General features: G+C 34.5%; 2 protein-coding genes across 2 annotated transcripts; both read right to left on the bottom strand.

Annotated features, from left to right (window-relative positions):
- Positions 1 to 1,227: 1,227 nt before the first annotated feature.
- On the bottom strand, positions 1,228 to 10,654 carry LOC134231551 (cornifelin homolog B-like; the record flags this gene model as incomplete). The annotated part of the gene is made up of 5 exons (XM_062713514.1): positions 10,585 to 10,654; positions 6,683 to 6,769; positions 2,799 to 2,944; positions 2,483 to 2,594; positions 1,228 to 1,370 (listed from the first exon to the last, which is right to left on the bottom strand). Coding segments are annotated over exons 2-5 (420 nt in total), but the record flags the coding sequence as incomplete, so codon positions are not given.
- Positions 10,655 to 13,042: 2,388 nt separating this feature from the next.
- Positions 13,043 to 19,563, bottom strand: LOC134231554 (placenta-specific gene 8 protein-like). Its single transcript, XM_062713517.1, has 5 exons — positions 19,472 to 19,563; positions 18,874 to 19,019; positions 14,559 to 14,667; positions 14,087 to 14,232; positions 13,043 to 13,498 (listed from the first exon to the last, which is right to left on the bottom strand). The coding sequence occupies exons 1-5, from the start codon at positions 19,488 to 19,490 to the stop codon at positions 13,385 to 13,387; spliced, it is 534 nt and encodes a 177-aa protein (XP_062569501.1). The 5' UTR covers positions 19,491 to 19,563; the 3' UTR covers positions 13,043 to 13,384.
- Positions 19,564 to 20,584: the final 1,021 nt, after the last annotated feature.

The following is a 20,584-nucleotide window of genomic DNA, read 5'->3' as shown; positions in this document are numbered from 1 at the left end:
ATTGACATTTTTCATTTGGCAATGAGTACATGAAAAATTATGTACTACTTGGTAATTGAAATCGTAAATAAGTTCAAGAAAGTACGAATAGTTTTGTCATGAGACGAAATAATATATTATATTATACTTTCATGTAAATAAGTTGAATCTGATTGGTCGAAAAACATTTGTTAAAAAACACTATTACCCGCTGAATAATGAAACCACGCCCTTCAGCGTAGCAACAGTCAACAGTGCTTGACAACGGGTGATATTCCAAAAATTAGCGACTGCGCAGAATTTATGCGCGCACGGTTCATTGTTATATGTATTTGTATAAAACATTTAGTATAATGTAATAAATATTGCATGTAGTTGAGTGTAACATTACTGCGCCTCGGTTGACAGTGGTTTTCTTGGGGTGAAAATTTTCAATGTTACACTCAACTACATGCCATTTAAGGAATGACTCTAATTCTTGGCCAGATTATCGAGTATAATATGGTTTGGGTCAGTTTACGCTTTATAATCCGCGAAGCGGATTATAAAAAAGCTTAAACTGACCCAAACCATATTATACTCGATAATCTGGCCAAGAATTAGAGTCATTCCTTATAATTTAATTTTAAAATAATTAAACAACTGGGGATGTAAAATTGTGTTGTTTTTATTAGTTCAAATTTACCGCGCAATAATACAACCGTAGTAACGGAAGTGATGGGAAGCAAGGGGAGGTAAAAACTGATACATAGATATAGCAGCCATGATGCTTGTTTACATGAGGTAAGATCGAGCAACTGTTTGAAGTTAAAGGTACATTCATTAAATCTGGAATTTTTCATGAATCAGAAGGACTGGAAATGAGGGGATTGATGGATACAGATGATTCAGCTGGTTGTCAAGGGGGTGTGTCCCCATACCAAACCAGATTATACAAAATGTTATGCGTTCCTTTTTGGAAATCAACCAATGAGAGACAAGAATACACACAGAATTAAATTATATTTATATAATGCGGAATGATATAAAAGATGAAATAATTTACGCTTCCATATCCCGGATATTCAATCAAACAAAATAAAAATATTCGAAAACTATTAATTGATCAGTGGTTTAATTTTTTAAAAATCAAACTCTGAAACAAAGAAAACTTAAAAAATAGAACATCCATTGAAAGCTGAACACTCTGATGAAAGACAGCATAAAAATAAAACATCCAGAGAATTTAATTAATGTATTCAAGCTTACGATAATGTTGTTCTCAACACGGACTTTTGTTCGGAGGGGAATCAGAGAGTGGGATCCAATGGCTAATGGCAGGCAACATGACTCCCCAAGCTTATTAGAAAGGTAACAGGTATAGCAAGGCATACACCAAAACACAGCACAACCTGCCAAGGTCAAAGGTATAAATATTAAGCAGTCTGTTACTTGTACAGTAGATCGGGCATCGAATGACCTTTTTCCCCTCCTAGATGTCATTTGTGTAGATTTTTGTGGAAAATCAATTAAAACAAATTATTCTTCATAAGACTGATTATAAAAATTGCTTTATGGTATTTTTTGTGATTACTCTGTTATTTTGTTCACATTCTTCCTTACTATTCTCTTCTATAAATAATTTTACTGCTGTCTGCTTCTCTTTGAAAAAAGGTCTACCATTCAATCGTTAATAATACATTTACTGGTATGCCATGGCCGTAGGAACGGGAGAGGGGGGCATGCCAATAATATTGCTGATATATAAAATACTTTCGAAAGATAGCTACTACTGAGTATATGCTTGTTTCCTGCACTCAATAAAAACGTCTGATGACCTTTTTTGCTTGTCAAGGAATTTTTGGTAGTTGATGGTAACCCAACCCGAAAAATGTATGGCTGAACCCCCCCCCCCCTTCCCCAACTAAAATTACTGGTACTTCCAAAGAGCATGTACAGTAAAACTCGGTTATAGCGAAGTCCTTGGGACCTGTGAATTTAATTCGCTATATCCGTAATTCGTTATATCCGTATATCGAATTTGTATAACCATTATAGCGAATTCGCAATATGCATGTTTTCCTTCCATTACTACTCCCAAATATGTTAGGGAAGCAAATATTACAAAACATATCTTCAATAACTAAGGTTTTATTATAAATTGAATTTTATATAGAAATGCTGACACGAAAGAAAGTCAGTTCAATTTATCAATCTTTTTTATAATCTTTGAAAGTTCATTATAAAAGATGTAAATTTTATTATATTTAACCTCAACGGAACACAAAATCAGTTCGCTATATCCGTAAATTCGTTATATCAGAGTTCGTTATAACCGTAAAATTCTACAAAGATTTGTTAAGAATTTTGCCGGGGACCCAAAATAACTTCGCTATATCCGTGAATTCGCTGACGCTATATCCGTGTTCGTACTAAACGAGTTTTACTGTATACCCTTTTGTAGATCCGCCGAAATATTGCTGAAATATTGCCGATTCGGCAATGCAGTGCAGTACATACTTACATGATGTCATATCCTCGAAACAGCCACAGAGACCCGAGTTCCAGTCCCAGCTCATCTGAGGTCGAGTTAGGACCTGTTGTTGCTGAACAACCACAGTGGTGTTGCTAGAATGCTAAGCAAGAAATCTTTCTGTAAATGTTAAATTCCCTTCTTCTTAACAACTTGCTTAGCCAGCGCTCTTTATTTTCTTTTGATAGTAGATAATTTGCAAGATGAAGTAAACTTTTTAGATTGTATTTATGCGGAACAAACCGTATTTTAATTATATTTTCTCTGTATATACATGTAAATCTCATTTAAATGACAGATAACTCACATATCCAAATGGCTGCTCCACGCCCGGCTGAACTGTTACCGGTCCAGGTTGCTCTGAGTAGTGATAGGGAGTGTACCCCGGGGGATCGGGTTCCTCATCGAAAGGTGGAACATTTTGTTGGGATCCAAGCAGATACCCCGCCTTCCCTTGAAATAAAATAAAAATAATGATTAATTGTTCTCCGATTTCGCGAAAGCTAGGATATTAAATCTCATTCCTCTGTCCGTCCGTCAGTCAGTAGCTGTCCGTCTGTCACAAAAACTTTAATCTTGGTCATAACTTCTTGGTCATAACTTTTGATTGAGAAGAGATTACACTTTCATATTATACATGTGTATCACCTGTGACATGACCTTTCTAAATATGTTATGATTTTTTACCCTATGACCTTTACTTCGAAGTTTGACCTAGTGATGGAACGATTGTCGCCGACAATCTTGGTCATAACTTTTGATTTTAATTTTATTACCAAATACCAAAGTGCAAATAGAAGAGATTACACTTGGTCATAGCTTTTTCCCATTCTGTTTCAATAGTTCTATATTGTTTAAAGTAACAAGAGATTTCACTTTTTGAATATTTTATGTACATGTGTATCACCTGTGACATGACCTTTCTAAATATGTTATGATTTTTTACCCTATGACCTTTACTTCGAAGTTTGACTTTGACCTACTAGTACTTTTCGAAAATTTTAACATTACGTTGAATTGGCAATTACTATTGAAAAAAAGGTAGGGGTTTCATATTGCACATGTATATTACATGTGACAAGGCCTTTCTAAATACTCAGTGATTTTTACCCCTTGACCTTGAGGTTTGACCTACTTTTCAGAAATGCTATTTTTCCTTATTACGTTTGATAGAGAAGAGATAGGGTTTTCATATGATATGTGCATCGCCAGTATTAAGATATTTCCGAGCATGCTTATTGCTAACATTTTTAGGTCACCTGAGTAAACTCAGGTGACCTATTGCTATCTGTTTTTGTGTGTCGTCGTGCGTCGTGCGTTGTGCGTCGTGCGTTAACATTTGAACATTTTCAGCTTCTTCTCTGCAACTACTGAACCAATTTCAACCAAATTTGGCACAAAGCATTTATGGGTGAAGGAGAACAAAAATTGTGAATTTCATGATCCCTGCCCCCCTGGGGCCTGAGAGGTGGGGCCAAAACCACTAAAATTAATGCAATCTTTAAAAATCTTCTTCTTTACTGACATCAAGCAGATAAATTGTTTGCATGATTGTAATCAGCACCGAGTCCTCTACCAAAATTGTGAAATTCATGGCCCTGGGTTCAGGGGTTCTAGTGCTAGGGCGGGGCTAAATAAGTATATAGTGAAAATGCATTATTTCTTTGAAAATCTTCTTCTCTGCTCCTGGTTATCAAATAAACAAACTACATACATACTTATGATGAGCAAGAGTGCCTCTACCCAAATTGTGAATTTTATGGCCCCAGGGTCAGGGGTTCTGGTGTTAGGGCGGGGCTCTATTGATTATATAAGGAAAATACATAAATTCTTTAAAAATCTTCTTCTCTGCTCCTGGGTATTAAATAGATTGACTAAGTGCATAGTTATCATGAGCAAGAGTGCCTCTACCACAATTGTGAATTTTAGGGCCCCGGGGTCAGGGGTTCTGGTGTTAGGGCGGGGCTCTATTGATTATATAGTGAAAATACATGAAAATCTTCTTCTCTGCGCCTGGGTATCAAATAGATTAAATAAGTGCATAGTTTTGATGAGCATGAGTGTCTCTACCAAAATTGTGAAATTCATGGCCCTGGGGTCAGGGGTTCTTGTGTTAGGGGGGGGGGGGCTCTATTGATTATATAGTGAAAATACATGAACTCTTTGAAAGTCTTCTTCTCTGCTCCTAGGTATTAAATAAACTAACTAAGTACACAGTGATGATGAGCAAGAGTGCCTCTTCCAAAATTGTGAATTTTAGGGCCCCAGTGTCAGGGATTCTGGTGTTAAGGGGGGGGGGGGCTCTATTAATTATAGTGAAAATTCATGAATTCTTTGAAAATAAACTTCTCTGCTCCTGGGTATTAAGCAGTTGAACTACCTATATAGTTATGAACAAGGACCCTAGTCTTCCAGAATTGTGAATTTCAAGGCCCCAGGGTCAGGGGTACTATAGAGGGGGGGGGGCTGTACTTATAGACTGAAAATGAATGAATTGTTTGAAATCTGCTCCTTGGTATTAATCAAATATTTTTGAAAAGCAAGGATGCCTTTTGAAAATTTGTGCAATGTGTGGATCTAGGCCTAAAGGTCAGCCCGGGTCCATGTGTGGTAGGGGACTACTGATTATTGCTGAATATTACTGATTAGTTGAAATGCATTTTTTGTTCCTCTGCCTTGCCTATGGGTATTAAGTAACCAAACTAAGCAACTTCTAAGTGTATAGTTATGATGATCAATGATGCCTCTTTCAAAATTGTGAATGCCATAGCATCTGGCTTAAAACATGAATCAAATTCAATCACTGGAAAGTTGTTGCATAATGCTCAGGTGACCTATAAGGCCCATGGGCCTCTTGTTGACATTGGCCTTCCTGTGTCACCTATTTTAAAAAAAAATAAATTTTGTGATTACTTTTTCAATATGTTTAACAGTATATTAATAAAAAAAAAACTGCACTGTATATTATGACACAAATATGCCATAGCATTACACCCGTCTCCTAAAGCGGATACACATAGGCCTACATGTAAATTTGCTTGTTTACACACGTAATAACTGTAATTAAAATCCATAACAAGCAAATGATATTGCCTACTTTTTTCTAGTGATTTTTTATTATAATAATATAAAAATATATAAAATCAATTCTGATTAATAAAAATTATACAATCCCTGTTGAACTTTATATATATTTAAAACAATACATTTGCATCTGCAACAACTTGTGTTTAAAATGGCCTTGAAAATCTCCATCCGCCATTACGAATGTAAACATGGAAAACCTTTTTTGTTTTGAAAATAACTGAAATATACTAATATATTTGTCGCAGAAATTACTTACATTATTCAAGTTCTATATATAATGGTATGCTGAACCTAACAGGAAGATCTCCAACAATGAGTGCTTTTTGCCACACATACCCTACAGTTTACGAAGTGTACACACGAAGGCCACCGTCATTTAATAATTACACACACAGAATGATTAATTTTTTCTTTAAGAACAAATTGTATGATAATTAACGGACTATAAACATGTACAATACAATTGTTGATATAGTATTATCAATTCATTGGTGAAAAGATATGAAAAGAATGACCTAATTATTCTCTGTTATCAAACACGTAAAAAAAAAAAAAGGCTGAGATGGCGCAGTGGTAGGAATATTGATATTTTTATTTGCATTTGTAAAGTGAACTGAATGATATTTTGACGTTATTTTTGATTTCTTTAACGTATGACATGCACAACTTTACTTTTATCATGAACAATAATGTTGTATCTACTTATCATGATGGAATTATTTTGGTCGGACCAATATGTGTGAGCTGCCGCTGAATACAGTTATATATCTTGCAAAGATAGTATGCATTGATCGAATATATAGAAAAAAAATAAATTTTGTGATTACTTTTTCATAACGTATATTAATAGTGCGTGTATATTTGACACAATATGCCATAAGGCACCGAAAGCGGATAACCGCAATTCTTTAAATTTGCTTGTTTAACTAATAACTAGTAATTAAAATCCATAACAAGCAAATGGTATTGAACTTTTTTCTAGTGATTTTTTATTATTATAATATAAAAATATATTTGAAAATCAATTTTACATTTCCGAATATATTTAAAACAATAGAAATACAGTGTAGTTAGGCAATTCAGAATAACCTTGCAAATACAGACCTGATTCTCCATCCGCCATTACGAATGTACAAGTGATGTTTTGTTTGAATATTTTGTTTTCCCTTGTTTCTGTGTTTAAAGTTGAACCTACAGGAAGATTAACAAGATGCTTTACAAAAGGAAAGGGTAAAGAATCACGTTTTAAACTTAAATGGACTTTGTTCTGCATTCATAAAAGGTCTCAAACACAAACCAAACGTTCAGCGAGGAAGTAAAAGCTATGAAAATGAGCTGTGATTACATCTTACCGAAAGAAGATGGCGCAGTGGTTAGAGCGTTTGCTCTAGAGTCGCTGTAAGGAATTGATCATTACCTCGCGGGTTCGAATCCCACTGTGGGACGTGGAGACCGGTCCTCCGGATAAGACCGTGTAACCGAGGTCCCGTGTCGCACTAGGTGCTGGCACAAAAAAGATCCCTCACTGCTCTATGGTCCTGAGTTCTGAGCATAGGTTAAAATCTGCAGCTTTCACCGGCAAGTGGTGGCGTCTCCATATGATTGAAAAATTCTCGAGAGGGACGTTTAACAAAAACAAGCAAAATCGAATGAAGAAATAAATGCATCGAATGAAAGACAGGTAATATCTCATAACTTTTTATCAATACATTTCCGATTAGTTTACACTTAAATGATGAAGCCACGATGATGTTGTATTTGTAGTTAAGGACGCTCTAAAAACTAACAGAAACTGCTTTTTGGACTTAGAGAAAAATATATCATATGAAAAAATTTAAAGGTGTGCATATTCATATTGAGACTTTTTCATTCATTTATAAATCCTTTTTCCGCAGGAAAATGTTCAGAGATAGCGGACTATTTGTGAGCAGAAATCACTGTCATTTACTTATATTAGGAAAATTGATTTAACTTAGAATTCAATTACTTGTTCTTGATATATAATGCTAAAAAATATTTTAATCTGTTACAAATCGTGTAATTAACTTTATAAATAACTTTTTTTTTCAATCTGACTTCTAAGGGCAGCTCACGCTTATTGCTACTTAGATATATGTGTAAACAGTGGCGGATTTAAGGGGGGCGCACCCGGTGCGCGCCCCCCTAAAATTGTCAAAGTTAACGTAAATCACAGTTTCGTCTAAAAAATGTATATATTTCTACTTGGTAGACCTCATTTTTACCCTACAAAATCTCTAGAATCCAGGAGCTTCCGGGGGCTTCACCCCCTGAGACCCCACCTGGACCCACTTGGGGCCTCAAGGCGGCCCCCAGACCCCTTGCCTATTTTTTGCGCCCCCTCTAACTTCAATTCCTGGATCCGCGCCTGGTAAATTTGCTTTTCTTCTGTAGAAGACACGGTTGCTTTCAAATTTGGTGAGTGATTCGGAAGGGTTTACATCATTCATTAGTGAATCTTAAAACAGGTTGGGAACACATCCCCTTTAGCGAGATCATCTCGCTAAAGCGCGATTATCCCTCTGTAGCGGGAGAAAATACATCTCGGAAAACCGAGATTTGTACACTGATTCAAACTGTAATCGTGTTAACTTCTGAAAAAGGAAAATCCGGGAGTATGTTAACCCATTCGATAAATATTTATTGTCTCATCTCAATAAATTTGCTTCAAGATATTGCCTCTACTGCTGCAAATCATGGAAATTAGAATAAGTTTATGAACAATAGCGTAGCCTTCCTACGGAGGACCACATGTGATAATTATCAGTACAACTAAACTTACCTCGGGTATACGGTTATTGTAATTGCATGTTTACCTTTTTTTTTTAAAACGCCTGCTTGAAAAGCGGGAGTATATACAGCAGGACATAGTGATGGGGTGTCTGTCACTTTGGACTTTCCATAGGGCATGACGATCTCTAGACGAAGTCTGTTTGGTGACCTATAAATTCTCAAATCGCCTGATTGACTGATATAAAGTCCCACCTTCTTACTGTAAGAAGCGCACTCATTGGTTCTTTGCTACACTCGTCAGAGTTTCCAGGATCTTCTAACAGATACATGTATATTAATTTTTTCTGTATATTTTACCCGTGTCAGTTTTAAATTCTAGTCCTACGTAAATTACCGGTAATCAACCCTAAAAATTATTTTATCCTATACTATTGCACTTTCGTATTGGAAACGTGATACTTTAGACGGCTAGAGATAGTACATTAGATGGACGGATAGGTGGGGGAGGGGTACTAGAAACAAATACAGTAGCTAGGTTGTGCATGGTAAAAGCTATCGACATAACCACTTTTAAATCTTTACCATTTTAATTGAAAGTCTTATCGGTGATCAATTAAGACTAGATCTTCTAATAAGGAAGCTATTAAAGGTGACAATAGCCTCTCTTATTAAGTAAATAAAACAATTACAAGGTATAATAAAATGTAAAATTCGAAGTATTCCATGCAATGTTCGTAGATATTCTTTCAAAATAAAGAATGTCTTTACCAGTATTCACCTGCCGCCAAAATACGGCTGAAATTTTGCCGACTCGGCATTTAACAATAACAATCAACACTTTTAGCTTTTTTTTTATTTATTTGATTTTTGGGGGCAGATTTTTCAGAAGCCCCCCCCCCCTTTTTTTTAAAATATAAAAATGCCACCTGGTCTGTGTGCTTTCATGTAGCCTATGTTTTGGAAAGTACTAGTATCTGATTTCCTTTTAAAATTTACACATTTTAACTTATGCAGGATCCCAACATATGTTTCCAACGCAATTAAAGTGTCCTCAAACGAAGAACTGTTCATTGCCACGGGGTAAAAACATTAAGAATTTATGTCATTAAAATACAAATACCTAGGGAATATTATACTTCTTTAATTATAATTAACAACACGTAAGTAGCAGCAATTTCAACAATGCAATTTCGCATTTTCGTTTAGTTAATAAATTTAATTCAAGGTAACATGTTTACACTTTCAACAGGCACGTTTCTGTGTTATTGAAAAGAAGGGTAAGTGGTAACTGAAAAAAAGTTCGAAGCTAAGCCCCCCCCCTACCCGCATGAAATAGGATTTTCAGGTTTGGACAATGGTCAAATTCTCCTCTTTTGTCAAGTTTTTTTCAGGTTGATTTTTTTCTCTTTGAATTAGCCATCCCCCCCCTTTTCCAATTTGCTTCCAACGCCGCTGAATCATGCTTTCCTGAATTAACAAGTTTACCATGCATCAACATTTGTACTAAGTCAATATCGGTAAGACTAAATATACGGTAAACCTTTTTTTATTAATTTGTTTTCAATATTAATGGTTTACCCATATTCTATACACATCTCAGTTTATACTTGCTTTTTAATCATGACTTTTCCACAAACGTTACAACCCTGTTGCGCTTCCGTACTTCTTCGCGTCAACCAAAGATCAAATATTTAAGCAAATATCATGGGTTTCTAAAGAATATTATTTTTAACTTTTGTACAAGAATGGAAAGCTAAGACCCTAAAGAATATAATTTGGATATCTATACATATTTTATATGCTTCAAAAACATATATGACTGTAAATCTTGAAACCTTCGCTAAAAAGGCACGATTTACACGTGGATTTTAGCATCTTATTCTCACACGCAGCAGTGATTGTCTTAAGTTTCTGGCCAATTTTGTCAGTTTTTTGTAGTAAATTCACGCTTCAATACAGCTTTCTCCCGGATTTTCAATACGCACGAGATTTTTGATTATTTTATAACGAAAACAACAAAATTCCCGTTTATGGTAATGTTTTTTCTTCCGCTAAAGAGGGATAATCACGCTTTAGCGAGATGATCTCGCTAAAGGGGATGTGTTCCCAACCTGTTTAATAAAAAAAAAGTATTGAGGTTACACCATCTCTAAAATTTCCACCGGTTACTTAGTGTATATATTAATGTTGTGGTAGTATCAGTCATTTATCAATTATTTTCATTACATTATTTATTTAACTTTAGGTTTACTTACTTCTTAACGTAATTTCTTTATCTTCGTATTCGATTTGTTTATTCGAGAAACCGGAAGAGAGTTAACTTTTTATTGAGACTTTTCATTGGTTACTTCTAAATTTATTATCAAATCACATTACGGCTAACCTTTGCTTTCATTCTATTGTTAAGAACAGTATTTAAACCCGAGCACAGCCGTGCTCTGGACTTCTACTGAGCCAACTTTGCATCAAGGTAATTATCAGGAGTTGTCTTACCCAATTTTCCCTTACTAAATTTTGTTTTTCTCTCATCCAGTTCTTTATTTTTTTTCATTTAGTTATATTTTTCTAGAAAACCACATTCATTCCCCGGGATTATTAATTTGTTGTTTGGGATTCTCACATACAATTGTTAAACTTTATTAAAGATTTAAAACTTTTTATTATCTATTTATTATTTAATTACTAGCCTCACTACAGGCGGACTTAAACTTAACTGGAAAATAAAAAGGGTTCATGAAAAGGGTTGAAATATTATTGAAAGGAACATCTTTAAAAAAACACACACACACAACGCGAAGTACCCAACTTCTATGAATAATGTTAAAAGAAAGCAATATTAAAGAATCGAAGATTTCGCTCACTACATATATGTATATCTAAAATGATGTTTGCCAACGGATGAAAGTAAAGCATTATTGAAGAACTCGTGGAGAATTTTTGAGTTCCGTAAAATTAATCTTGAGACAGATCGTGAAATCACACCCTTCTGATATTGTCAAATCAGTAATACGTGTACTTGGGTTTCAGATCACTTGAGAGACCTAAACTCCCGTTGTAAGTGATTCCTACAAGTACATAAAAAGAAAGCTGACAATCAAAAAGTTGAAATCGTCATGTTTATCCAGAAGTTTAGCTGTTAGTTTCCCATCTCTTTCTTTCCCTAGTAAAATGTCAACATATGAAAGAGATAATATTACGTATATGTCTATCAAACACAGTCCCGAGCGTAGTCAGTGTTTAGAGTGTTTACTCTAATTCGGATTGCATCATATAAACCGAGGTTCCGTGTCGCATTGGGTGCTTGCTGGCATATTCCTCACTGCTCAATAATGCTGATTGCCAAGTACATGTACAGGTCTGAACTTTTTATGCATTCGGCGTTTATGCAAATTATCACGCAAGCCAATTATCGATTTATCACATCACGAAATAAAAAAAAATAAGACAATTATTCTTTAAGTATCGACCATAGAACTCGCGAAATGATGACTTCAAACAAGAATGTCAATATTCGTGTTTCATCAACTTGTTGGTTAGAAGAACGCTCCGTGTTAGAAATTATTCGTATGCAAAGTATGTTCTTGAGAATCGAATCAGTTAGACACATAAACCCCAAATGATATAAAGGTACATGTACATTACTGCATAAGTAAGGGAAGTTGACAATAAAAATGTTAAAGTCACCACGTTCATCATAAAGTGTTGTTGATGTTACTATATATGATCGTATTTTTTAAAATATAAAATATCCAAATATGACTATGAAATGATTGTCAAACTCTTAAGTATCTTTTATTTCAAGTTCACTGGGATATATCGACATCTGAATTGAAATAACTATTGTTAGTTGATTAACGTCGTCAATATATCTAAATGTGAGTAAGGTCTGGTCCTAGGAACATGAAACATCTTAAGCTTTACATTGTACTTAAATGTTGTGGAAGTCAAACAGAACAAAATTAGAATATATTACAAGATAGGTTGACAAAAGGGTTGCTTTTTTCAAATTTTACGATTAATTTAATAATATTAATAAAAAAATTTACGGCGATCGAAAAATTTTACTTAATTTTGTTTCATGATCATTGGGCCTGATCTTCAAAAACTACATCGATATTAATTATCAATCACACTCAGATTTCTTTTCATATCAGTTTCAGAGTAAATGTGTGTGCAATCAAAATGTCTTTTTTAACCGGAATGTTTTTGCAAATGACCAGTGACAAGGTAAGTAAAATAATGTAAGTTTAATTTTTATTGAAAATACATGATGTCAAATAGCCTGGAGTGTAATTTATCAGTGGGGAATGGTTGTCTAAAGTATTGAACAATCGTTTTAATGGTATTGGATTTGGTAAAATTTTATGATTCCAAATTAGGCCCCAGGATCATAAAACAAACCTTATCTCAAGTCAAATTTTCAATCGCCTATAAAGTATTTACATGTATTAATTATGGATTTATAATTCTATAGATAACAACACTTCTGTGAAGCAATAGTGAAAAATATTTTGATTTTGGTCTTCTTGACTTCTACAGCTTTTGATTATAAAATAAAGATTTTGACTTGAGCTTAATTAAGATGTTTTATGATCCTGCAGCCAGAAGTCGCTTTTCAATCAGTGATTTGAGGCACTTTTCGTAACTTTATACTAGCCAGTAAGGTGTCTTGTGCCCTACAGTTCAATGGACGAATAGAACAAATAAAGCTCATTGTGCAATTCAACATTTTTAATCACTTTATTAAGCAAACTGCTTTATAATGGTCAATGTTCTTCATTGTATTTTCTTATATGCAGTCAATAAGTATTCTCCTTGATTTTAAAGAATTACTAAACGTAGAGGGAAAATAATCAATCAATCATTCAATCAATTAATCAATCTCTCAATAAATCAAGTTGTTGGTTCATAACAAAAAAGAAAGGGTGCATCAATCAAAACAGCGACTTCTATAGTATGTGATGAAGAAATAAAACATTATACACTTGTTCCAGCTTAGGATGAATAAAACACATTTTGCCTATATATCTAAAAAACAAAAAAAAATCAAGAATGTCATCTGACGATAATCTGTTGGTTCAGCTGGATGTTATCGTGTTCACGTGACAGCTGGCACATGACGCATGCGGGACACCAGCAGACCATGCAGCAGTCCTCACAGATACTGCCCTGTAATACAAGTAAACACGTACATCAATATTAATTAATCAATATTTCTTACTTTAATTTTTTCATCTATTCCTCACTTTTTTTTTGGTCAGAGTTTTAGAACGCTGTTGAGTAAGCCTGAAATCTCTTCAAAAAATCATCATTTGAAATTATGCTCGATTTATAATTTTTTTATTGAGAAAGATCAAGAACGTTGTACATGGACATTCTGAAGATCATGTAAAGATATGTCTTGTTACGTAATATTTCTTTTAACAAGTATGTTTTTTAATATTTTGGGGAAAGGTGTATTTTTTAAAGGTAAAGAAAAATCGATAAAATCTAGATCAAAATGTAAAATATATATATATTATCTTTGTTGAAAAATATTTCTGCAGGTAAAGAGATGTTCTAATAACAGTTTATTAAGCTTTTTCACTTGAATTTGGCGACAAATAAAATTTAAAATGATAAGATGAACAGACATTTACGGACATTTGATATCAAACTGCTTTATAAATATAACATTCATTCCGCGGATAATTTTAAATGTTTTAATAATCTATTTCATAGGGACCTGGAGCTTGTGTTAGAAGATTGCAAACTTACGACGATGTTGTTTTCTGCACGGATTTTGGTTCGGAGAGGAACCAGAGAACCGTAACATGCTATAGCAAATGGCAGACAACAAGACTCTCCAAGCTTGGATGAGAGGTGACACATATAGCAATTCATACACCAAGTCACAGCGCAGCCTATTGTGATAAAAAGAATCTGTTGGTTATGTTCTCTGGACTTCAGTACATGAGAATGGAATTTGAAAATTTCTTACTGGTTTTATATTGCTTGTATACTAGTCATAAATTATTCAAAACATGAATTATAAAAAAAAATGGTTTAAAATTGAATAAAGCTCAATATCTTTACAAATTACAAATTAGAAATTCAATACACACATGTACTTATTAAATGTATTGAATGTAGTCAATATTTTTAAATGCCCACAGCGGAAGAATGTTTTTTTAAATGTCTTTTATAGTGGATTTCCTTGATTTTTACACATACACGGATACAAACGTACAAGATGCCATGTCCTCGAAACAGCCACAGATACCGGTGCTCCAGTCCCTCATCTGAGGTCGAGTTGGCACCGGTTGTTGCTGTACAACCACAGTGGTGTTGGTGGCATGCTATGGCGAAGGAAGGAAGCGGCATTTATAATCAAAAATATACCGTTAAACCCTCTCTTATACAATCTTTATTCTTATTACATCAATTCAACGTATAACTAAATTTTCAGTCCTTCACTTGGACTGACCGGAGAAAATATAGAGAAAATAGAGTCATTATTATTTTTCGTGTGAATATATATAAATACATTTACTATTCATTATATCATTTTTAGCGTTAAGGTTTCGTTAAAGGTCAACATGTCCAAAAATTTATTTTTTACAATAGCTCCAAAACTATGTGAGGTATAAAGTTAAAACTTTTACAGTTTATACATTTTTCATTGATTAACAGATAAAAAGTATCACTTGATAAAAAATACTTGGAAAAAATATTTGAATTGAGAAAAAATCTTTTTAAAAATGCATATATTTTCAGAAAATGCACCTAATTAATTCCGTGCTTTTAGTGAAACCATCATTGAAGAAACAAAATATGTTTATCAACAAAGGGCAAGTTAGACTTGGAAAGCCTCTGGAAAGTTGTTTTCCCTGTTTATTTTGTCCAAATGTTAACCCGCCATTTGCAATGTACTATCGCTTTCAAGTCTTAACATTGTCTTTATACATGTCATGCTTTCAATAACAGTCTTTCAGAGACCATTCACATCCAACTTGCCCTTCAATGATTGTTGAGTCAGATAGAACGAAAAACACCTCTAATCACGTTGACTTGTTTATCTAGACTGATCATTCAAACATTGTATAACACTGACGTTACCATGACATCATAATTAAGATGACGTCATAATACAAATAATTACTTAATGTCACATGCACTTTAACGTCTCATAAAGGAAGATTATCATCAACATACTCCGGGTCGCAAAATGTCAATAATCACAATTTACAATGATAGAAAGTTCGAATTTCGCGTTGTGTTTTACAAAAAAAAAATTAATTGGAAAGTATTTCACTCCTCCTCACTTTGGAATCTGTCTCGTTTAGTACAAGGGGATATAAATTCGTAATTGGACGGTTTGATATAGTTCCGTTACTAAAACGTAATAGTGCTGATCTTGTGAGTCCATCTCCGCCAGTCATGAGATCCACCACTACAGCAAGTTTCCAATTGATGCGTTTTGTGAAATCATCATGGACTTGGACGACGTCTCCAATTTTGATTTTGTTGCTTGTAGTTCCTGTCCTTCGGATTCGGTGATACTGTCTTCTGTTGACAAAGTCTGTTGTACGTTCCTCTTCCTCTTTGTACGTGAACACTGCTCTCCCTATGTATTTCTTCACTTGATTTTTCCCTCATTCTATAACTATATTGGTGTCTGTTTTCATCGCTCTCCAAGTCTTCATACTGCTCACTGCTGAGTTCATGTAATACAGTACAGAAGCCCACTATCTGTTGTGGTACAAATTTGGGATTTCTATGGGGATTCCTTCACGTCATTCTGCTTGTATCAGAGTGACCTTGATATGACCTTGAAAGTGGAAATAAATTGTGCTCAGTTCTTGTAATTCCTTCATCGTCTTGATATATCTGTCTCAAAAATTTTGAAACAAATATGTCTCCAGGGGGAACATCGTAAATCTGGTTTTTCAAATTGTATCCTGGAATGTGCACTTCTCATCAGTTCTGTTGAGTGGATAGGTCCAGATATTAGATATCCAACCTTTGATTCAACTGCAGTGGGTCCATTTCCTCTGATGATTTTGCCCCCTACTATGTTCCAGTAGTAGTCCGCACCAATGAGCATTGAAATATGGAAATGTTCCTCTGTGCTAACAGGGTGTGCTAATTTTAATCCTCTAAGGTATGCGAGTTCCTTGATATTGACACGTGATCTGTTTGAGATTGGAGCTGCAATCTTTGGAATAATGATGACCTCCATTGGAATTTTGTCTCCAGTTTGTGTTTCTAGCTGTACCATTGCTTTCTCAAGATGACGAATTTCACTATTCTTGTCTCCAAATGCTGAAATTCTTAAGGTAACGGATCCATTTGATTTGATATCAAGTTTCTGTGCTAACTCCACTGTAATAAATGAATTTTGAGCCCCTTCATCAAGCAATATATTACAGCTGATTTCTTGATTTCCATACCAAATTGGTGTCACAGCAGTTTTCAGCAGCACTTCAGTGTTGGCTGTCACCTGTGTTGAAGAGTGAAGCTGGAACGACTGCTCTCGTTGATGGGGTTGATTCGATTGTTTGCTCTCAGACTTTGTGACATCTCTCTCTGAGGAACTTCGAGGTAGTTGCAAATTCTTGCAAATACTTGTGTAATGAGACTTTTTACAATTCCTGCATTTGAAATTTGATTGACATTCACTTACTTTGTGATTTCCAAAGCAATTGAAGCAGACTCTCTTCTGTTTGATGATTGATATTCTCTTATCATAGTCTTGGAAATTATGGCAATTGATTGGTGAATGATTTCCATTGCAGAATAAGCATTGCTTCACATAATTTTCCTGCTTGTTGCTCCTTTTATGACTCGACCCTGCAAAAAAGTTAGCTGTTGGAATGAATTCCTGTGTTTCCTGTTTTGAGTGCATTGCCTGTCCAGCATCTTGAACACATAGCTCCTTCTTAATGGCTCTCCTCAGTGAATGCAGTTCCCATTGATCATCTCCTTTGTCCCGGGTAATGTTCTTCCGAATTTCTGCTGGTAGTTTGTTGTATAACATTGGAGTTAAAATTGTCCCATAGGTGGTTTCATCAGTTCCTAGAGCTTCTAATGCTCTAATGCAGCACTCCATTTTGGCGAAGAAGTTTCTCAAACTGTCAGGATTAAACTTTGGGAATGGTATGTCAAGTAAACTTTGGATATGGGCTTTGATGATTTTGTGATTTTGTCCGTATCTTTCAAATAAAACATCTATTGCTTGTCTGTAATTGGTATTGGTCAAACTGAATCCAGATACAGTGCGAAGTGCCTCCCCACATAGCAATGATCGTAGATAGCTAAATTTTTCAACATTGGATAAGCTGTTGTTCCCATGTATGCTTGTCTCGAAACAATCCCAAAATGTTTGTCATTCAAGTAAGTCTCCTGAAAATTTTGGCAGGTTTAATTTCGGCAGTTTATGACTTTGAATGTTAGGTTTTCCTATGCTGGGTTCTAATGATTCACTGCTTGGAATGAACTGTGGTGCATTAACATTTAAACTCCTGAATGTAGATTGATTAAAATTCTCAGAATCCTTCTCATTCTTTGTTAAATCTGCTAATTTCAGTCTTAATTCTAACATGTACTCATCTGAATCTTCGATCTCAATTTGAATTTCTTCCTCTTTCTCTAGTTCTTGTAGAATCTGGCTGTTGATTTTTTCTAATGTGTCCCATTTCTCCTCCAGTATCTTGATCAATTCAGATTTTCCATTTTCACCTTCATTCTCAGAAATTCTCCTCAAAATTTTGGTTATAACTCCATGATGGCCTGAACGCTGTGCCTTTAACTTGATTACATCCATTTCTATTGTAGTTTGCTATTACATGTACTTTTCCAATGGTCACGGCACCAAATGTTGAGTCAGATAGAACGAAAAACACCTCTAATCACGTTGACTTGTTTATCTAGACTGATCATTCAAACATTGTATAACATTGACGTTACCATGACATCATAATTAAGATGACGTCATAATACAAATAATTACTTAATGTCACATGCACTTTAACCTCTCATAAAGGAAGATTATCATCAACAATGATAAACATATCCTATTTCTACAATGATGGTTTTCACAAAAAGGACAGAATTAAGCAGGTGCATTTCTCTTTAAATATGCACATTTTCTGATACAATTTTTCTCAAAAAATATCTTTTTTAAAATATTTGTTATCAAGTGATACTTTCTATCTATTAATCAATGATATGCTTATAAACTGTAAACATTTTGACTTTATACCACACATAGTTTTGGAGCTATGGTAAAAATATTTTTTATACATGTTGACCTTTAACGAAACCTTAACAATATATGATCGATGCTTTAGAGTATGAACAACTATGTAAACTAATATGTAAACATCCCTTACATTAAGATCGTTTAAAATAATATCAACAAATCAGAACCAACCATATTTAAGCAACTAAAAATGTTCTCTGCACTCCGCATATGTTGTCTAAAATCGATCGAAATAAACCAAGCTAAAAAAATTATTTTATAAGCGCCATATATCGTCTGAAATTTAAATAAAAAAACTCACGTATCCAAATGGCTGCCCCACCCCAGGTTGACCTGTTACCGGCATAGGCCCATGTTGTCCCGGATACTGGGGGGCATTGTATCCAGGAGGGGATCCTTGATCGAAAGGTTGAATATTCTGCTGTGGGGGTGTCATTGGAGGCTTTCCTAGAAAGAGCATGAACATCCCAGAATTTGAACATCCTGATTTTCTTGTCCTCTATTTTTCTTAATAAGTACATAATTTGATGCAAAATTTTATTTTCACAAAAATAAATAAGCATAGAAAAAATTAGAATTGGTTATAGAAATTTTCATGTAAAACATTTTCTTAAATACTTATTACATTTGTAAATATCTCTCACAATGAATTTTAATACTATATTATAATTTTTTTGTTTTATAGTACTTAATCAGATGTTAAATCAGACGGGAAGAAAATCGAATTAAACGTTTTGTTTATTTTTATTTTTACTCCATAGAATTTCAATCATTAAAATTCAGTGCACTCATTTTTAAAATAAGTCAGATTTTCCCTCAGACATAGCAGAAAAAATTGCGATTAGTTGAGCAAAAAGAATCATAAAACCAGAGCAAATATTTTATCCAAGTGTACAGACCTGCTTCCCAATCCGCCATTTTGTTTTACCGGGACAAGGCCGACCAGTGTCGTGCAGTGACAGTTTTCTGTGTAATATTGATAAGATATCCTAAATTTTCCCTTAAAAAATTGCATTACATAATTTGATTTAAAGGTGCTATTTACTTTCGTGAGAGTTTAGAAATAAAATAATTATCAATGAGGTAGTTCGGTATGCCAGACACCACCATTGTAGGGAGAAAAATGCTTACTTTATGATTTTAGCTTTATCAAAATGAAACAAATGAAAGATCTCCAGCTTGATTGACTAAAGCACACATCGATCTGATTTAATTAAAATCTTTATTATGACCAGTCTCCAGCCTACACGACAGCCATAATTTTCTGTCTTTCTTTTCACACCCCCCCCCTCTGTTAGGGTGTGTGTACGAGGGAGGATGTGCGTTTGGGTGTGTGAGTAAGGGTGTATATGTGTGTGTAAGAGAGGGTGTGTCTGTATAAAACTGGAAGCCAATGTTCTCAAGGAGAAGGTATTATGACGATCTAAAGCGATTTTAGGTCACATCTTATCCATAAGTTACCTGTATATTGGAACGAATACATAGAACGAACGTCGGGTAATAACTTGGTAAAGAAAATGAATGCCAAACTGCAAAAAAAAAAAAAGGTCACCCTTTTTGAAAATTGACTTGGAGGTAGGCGGGAGAACAGTATCGTTCTCACCTTTTTGCAGCTCTTCACCAGCAAGTGTTGGCGTCTCTGTACGAAAAATTCTCGAGAGGAACGTTAAAGAATATACAATTAATCAATCAATTTATATTAGAAATTTTAGAATAATGGAGAATTTATGGAAATGCTACTATTCAGCATGAGAAATTAATATAGAGTCTATCGAACAATGAACGATCTCAATTTTTATGCGCCCGGATCGATAGATCGGGGGCATGTGTTGTTTTTGTCCCGTTTGTCTGTTTATCTGTTTGTCTATCTATTGTCAACTTTAATCTTCACCATAACGTTTGAACTGTGAGAGACGGAGACTTCATATTTGATAGACATACTCCACTAATTAAGCTCTTTCTAATGACACCAAAGTCAATGGCCTTTTGATCTTCACTGTGACCTACTTAGT

Source organism: Saccostrea cucullata, unplaced genomic scaffold, assembly GCF_032062105.1.
Source record: "Saccostrea cucullata isolate Sc308-1 unplaced genomic scaffold, CSIRO_AGI_Scuc_v1 ctg4479, whole genome shotgun sequence".
Lineage (NCBI taxonomy): Eukaryota > Metazoa > Mollusca > Bivalvia > Ostreida > Ostreidae > Saccostrea > Saccostrea cuccullata.
This window is presented reverse-complemented; position numbering and strand designations above follow the sequence as displayed.